Here is a 4,403-nt window from a genome sequence, read left to right as displayed (position 1 = left end):
ACGTGCATCTCAGGATCGCAGTCCATTCTCCAGCCCGCGCCACCGCGGGCATCAGCTTTGGAGCCCGAGCAAGTCCCGGGCGCGTGAATTTTGCTGTTGAGGGCAGAAGCCATCGCTAAAACGCGTCCAGCGCTCAAGGGCTCTCGCTCGAGTTCTCGCTGCCCACGGTGTGCACGTGAGTGCGCGCGGCCGTGTGAGCGTGTGGGCTGTCTCGGGAGAGGCGGCACTGCAGTCCCGCTGCCCGCACCGCCGCGTGGCCCCTGCTTCCCCGAGGTGTCCGCCTCCTGGCCTCCGCGCGCCCACCCTCCCTCCTCCGGCGCTCGCTCGTTGGTTCGCGGCTCTGCGGGCACCCGCACCCTGCGGCGAGGCGCCGAGGACCCGCACGTGCTGCTCGCGATTTGCGCGCCGCGTTCCGGCTCGTGCGGGTTTCGCCCGCAATGGTAAAGCTTCCGCTACGTGGAGCCGTTGGCCTTGGAGAGGTTTGCGCTGGCTGGGCGCGGTGTCTCGGACACGTGTGTGGCGCCAGGCTCCGGACTCAGGGGCGACGGACCCTGCCCGTGTTGGGCATCCCAGGCCGAGGAGGAAGAAACAGCCTCGGCCTCGGGCAGCTGGGGCGCGCGGTCTGGGGAGGGGGGCCCCTGGTGATGTACTTCGGGGCGAGCGGGTGGCGACGAACCGGGCACCTTGACCGCCGCACTCAGCCGGAGGCTCTGGAGCTTTGGAGCTCGGCGCTGAGGGCGAGATGCCAAGAGAAGGGCAGGGAGGTGAGAGCGAGTCGCGGGGACGCGAGGAGCTGCGGGGACTGGGGCGCACAGTGTGAGCCCCCACCGGGGCTGCAAATTGGATCACCCTTTCCCCCATTTTGGGGAGGAGCCCGGACGTTGCGGGAGGATTGCCAGAGATCACGGAACAAAGGGAAAAAGCCAAAGGGGCGGCCGAGGACCTGGTGACCGAAATCTGGGACGGGAAAGCGCGGAACGCGTAGTGCGGGAAGCAGTAGAGCGGTACTAGCGCAGAGAAAAAGTCATCAGAGAGGTAGAAAGGATGGTGGCGGGTGTGGGGAAGGAGGAAGCGAAGAGGAATGGAGAAGCCGAAAGTCTAAGTAAACCGAGCCCCGTGAAAGTGAAGTGAATCGTACATGTCCACCCTCCTGGCCACCAGCCGACTGGTTCCAGAATCCTGACAAATCTTTGGATTATGAGCTTATCTTTTTAGTTTGTCTGGTGAGTGGAGACGTTGGCAGGCCAAATTTCTATGTGGCTTGCTTTCTCTGGTTTCCAACAGTGGGCTTTTAGGAAAGTGATAGCACCTTGATCAGGTTTTCCCGAAGTGTGAATAACAGCGTCATCATAAAAAGTAATTTGCACGGTTAAATATATTTTTTTTACAAACTGCATTATATCAAGAATTTTAATAATCTTATATATATGTATACTTTTTTTTTGAGGAAGATTAACCCTAAGCTAACATCCGTGCCCATCTTCCTCTACTTTATATGTGGGACGCCTGCCACAGCATGGCTTAACAAGCGATGTGTAGGTTCACCCAGGGGATCCACGAAGCAGCAGACCCCAGCTCACCCAAGTGGAAGCGGGAACTTAACTGCTTTGCCACCAGGCCCGCCCAAGTGTTGTAATAATCTTGATAAATAAAGCAAGCAAGCTTCAGAGGGTCTCAGAAATCACAATCTCATCCCTCCACACTGCAGGTAACAATACCCAATTTTATAGATGAGGAAATAGATCCAGAAAATTTGTACCGAGTCAGGCAATTAAAAGCAACAGAGTTGTGTCTGAAGCTGAAATATTCCTATTCTAAATTCCTTACTTTCGCTGCAGTCCATTACACTACATAATAGCAAACCTGGGTTTTGGGTTCCTAGTTTGTCATTTTAGGTGACTGCTAAATTACTGTTAATATTTTGAGAAGGTTCTTCTAGACATCGCTCTGTACACACCTAGAAGATGTTATGTACATATGTGTATTTTTAAAACATAAATGGAATACTATAATAATGTTTTTGAACTCTATTCAGTCAATATCCAATGGACATCTTTTTTTCTTGTCAATAAAGATCTACATTCCCATTTTTAACAGCCGGTATACCATTATATACAATAATAACATTTACTTTATCCTCTATTGAACAATTCTTTTAGTTTTTTGTATTTTAATCAAAATGTTTCACATATGTTTATAATGTATGTTTTCTGTATTACAAGAATGTTCAATTCTGTTCTAAAGGACAGGAAAAACAAAAATGAAATATGAAACTCATGTGCCATAGATTTCTTAAGATGTGTTAAGTACACATAGTATACTGTAAGCCATGATAAAGATAGAATGGAATATATGTAAAAAGGATAGAACAAATAAGAGTGTTACTAACAGATAGAAAAAAGATGGAAAGGCTAAGTTGTAAGGTAAAGATGATGCCACTTTTAGGCCAACAGCTACATCATCCCCAAAATTCATTGTTGACACACATTCTGGCCTCATGTATGTTCTGCCCCAGAATCACCGATGAAACACATGGCTCTCCAGCAGACCATTAACCAGGCAAACTTGCCCTTGCACATTTCTGAGAGCAAGCATGTATTGGCTCTAGGAACCCTCTATCTGCTGAGCCCCCTTGCTCAGTTTCAACTGTGGTCCTGAGAACTGACCTATCAGAGGTGAAGGCTGGTGCAGCAGACAGGACATAACAACACAGCGTCACACAGGATTCAGGTAATGTGGTCCCCCTACCTCCCTGGTACCGTATTCTAAATGTCTTAACCTTCAGTATACTTTCCAACTGACTTCTATTTAAAAGTGATTCAATAAACCATGTGATTTGAGCATCTTAATTTGGGCTGTAAAGTTTCCTGTCCATGACATCTGGGATAGCCTGCCTAGTAATGTATTTGGACGTTACCGTTGCATCAAGATAACTTCCTACACGACATGGTACATGGCTCTTTGCACAGTTGTGCAGGTATTTCCATAGGAATAAATCTTAGAATAAACCAGTTTCAAGGAGTAAGCAGATTTTGAATGTTGATATATTTCACTATACTGTTCTCCAGAAATCATTCCAGTTTATACTCTCATTAATAGTGCACAAAAATGCATGTTTACTCATACCCTTGCCAAAACTAGCTGCTAATGATCTTCAAATATCTTTCACTTTAGTAGTGGAAGAGTGTCTCCCTCTATACCATTTGTTTGATTACTAGGGTTGCTCGAACACCTTTCCACAAATTGGTGAGTTGCTGGAATTAAACCTTTTGTGCATTGTTTTTGCCTGGCTTTCTACTTTATGTTGAAATAACTTTCTAGGCCCAACGTGAAGCTGCTCCTGCCTGGGGTTCCACATCAGCAAACGGAAACTTAGATAGCCTTTGTCGCTGTAAATGCTCCACTTGACCAGAAATGCAGTATATCCAGTCAGCCAACCCCCAAATGCCAAGCCAGCTCTGGGCTCTGTCCTTATTTCCTTGTCCCTTCTCACTCCAAACAAGGTTGACTATGTGCCCCAGCCAATCAGATATTTTCTATTTTTCTCTTCTGTGTTCTTTATTTTTTGCCCTATAAAAGCTTCCTGCCTTCCACCTCATTTTGCAGTTCTCTGAATGGAGACTGTCCACTTCATGAAGTGTTAAAGTTTGTTTGTATCACCGAAATGGTCATCTTTAATCTTTTTTAAACACATTACAAGATCTTTCTTTGTAGGGGCTTCTAGCACTTTGCCTGTCACATATTGCAAGCATTTCCCTCAGCTAGTTATTTATTTTAGCTTTCTTATTCTCTATGAATATTTTGAATTTTTATGTAGGCAAATCTATTGATCTTTTCTCTTGCATTTTCTAGCTTTTGCATCATGCTTAGAAAGGCTGTCCCCATCTTAGATTAGTTTCTCCTAGCACTTTTCTGGTTTCATTTTTTTTTTTTTAATGTTTACATTTTTGATCTAGCTGGGATTTATGTTGAGATATGGAGTGAGGTTGGAATTCAGGCTTATGTTTTTCCAGGGGGCTAAGCAGTTGTCCCAAGACATATTGAATAATTCATATTTACCACACTGATAGCTAAGTGCTGCCTTAGCTGATTTCATCAGTAGAAATTTACGAAGGTAATCTTTTAGCCATTGCTTAATAATTTTCTTTCCTAGTCAGGTAAGTAGCATGGGTAACTCTCTTGTTACTGTTACTACTGATATACATCTATCACTCATCTAAAGCAAGATCACGTTCTTGAGAGTTTCACTTAAGCCCTTTACCTGGAAGGCTATTTTCCCTACTCTGCCTTATTCGTACTCAATTTCCAGACTAGTTTGCATGTTCCCAAAATAGGCTCTCATGGCTTTGCATTTCTGTGTAGCGCCTATGTCATACTTTATTTTTAAGAGCTAAAGTTTTCTG

General features: G+C 45.4%; 1 protein-coding gene across 1 annotated transcript in view; it reads right to left on the bottom strand.

Annotated features, from left to right (window-relative positions):
* FAM184B (family with sequence similarity 184 member B) overlaps window positions 1-424 on the bottom strand; it is a 121,808-nt gene extending 121,384 nt beyond the window's left edge. The window contains exon 1 of the mRNA XM_014838784.3: window positions 1-424. This exon is cut by the window's left edge and continues 34 nt beyond it. Within this exon, the coding sequence (XP_014694270.1) occupies window positions 1-113 (113 nt within the window). The 5' untranslated portion in view covers window positions 114-424.
* Between the last annotated feature and the right edge of the window lie 3,979 nt (window positions 425-4,403).

This window comes from Equus asinus, chromosome 3, assembly GCF_041296235.1.
Source record: "Equus asinus isolate D_3611 breed Donkey chromosome 3, EquAss-T2T_v2, whole genome shotgun sequence".
In the NCBI taxonomy this organism is placed as follows: Eukaryota; Metazoa; Chordata; class Mammalia; order Perissodactyla; family Equidae; genus Equus; species Equus asinus.
This window is presented reverse-complemented; position numbering and strand designations above follow the sequence as displayed.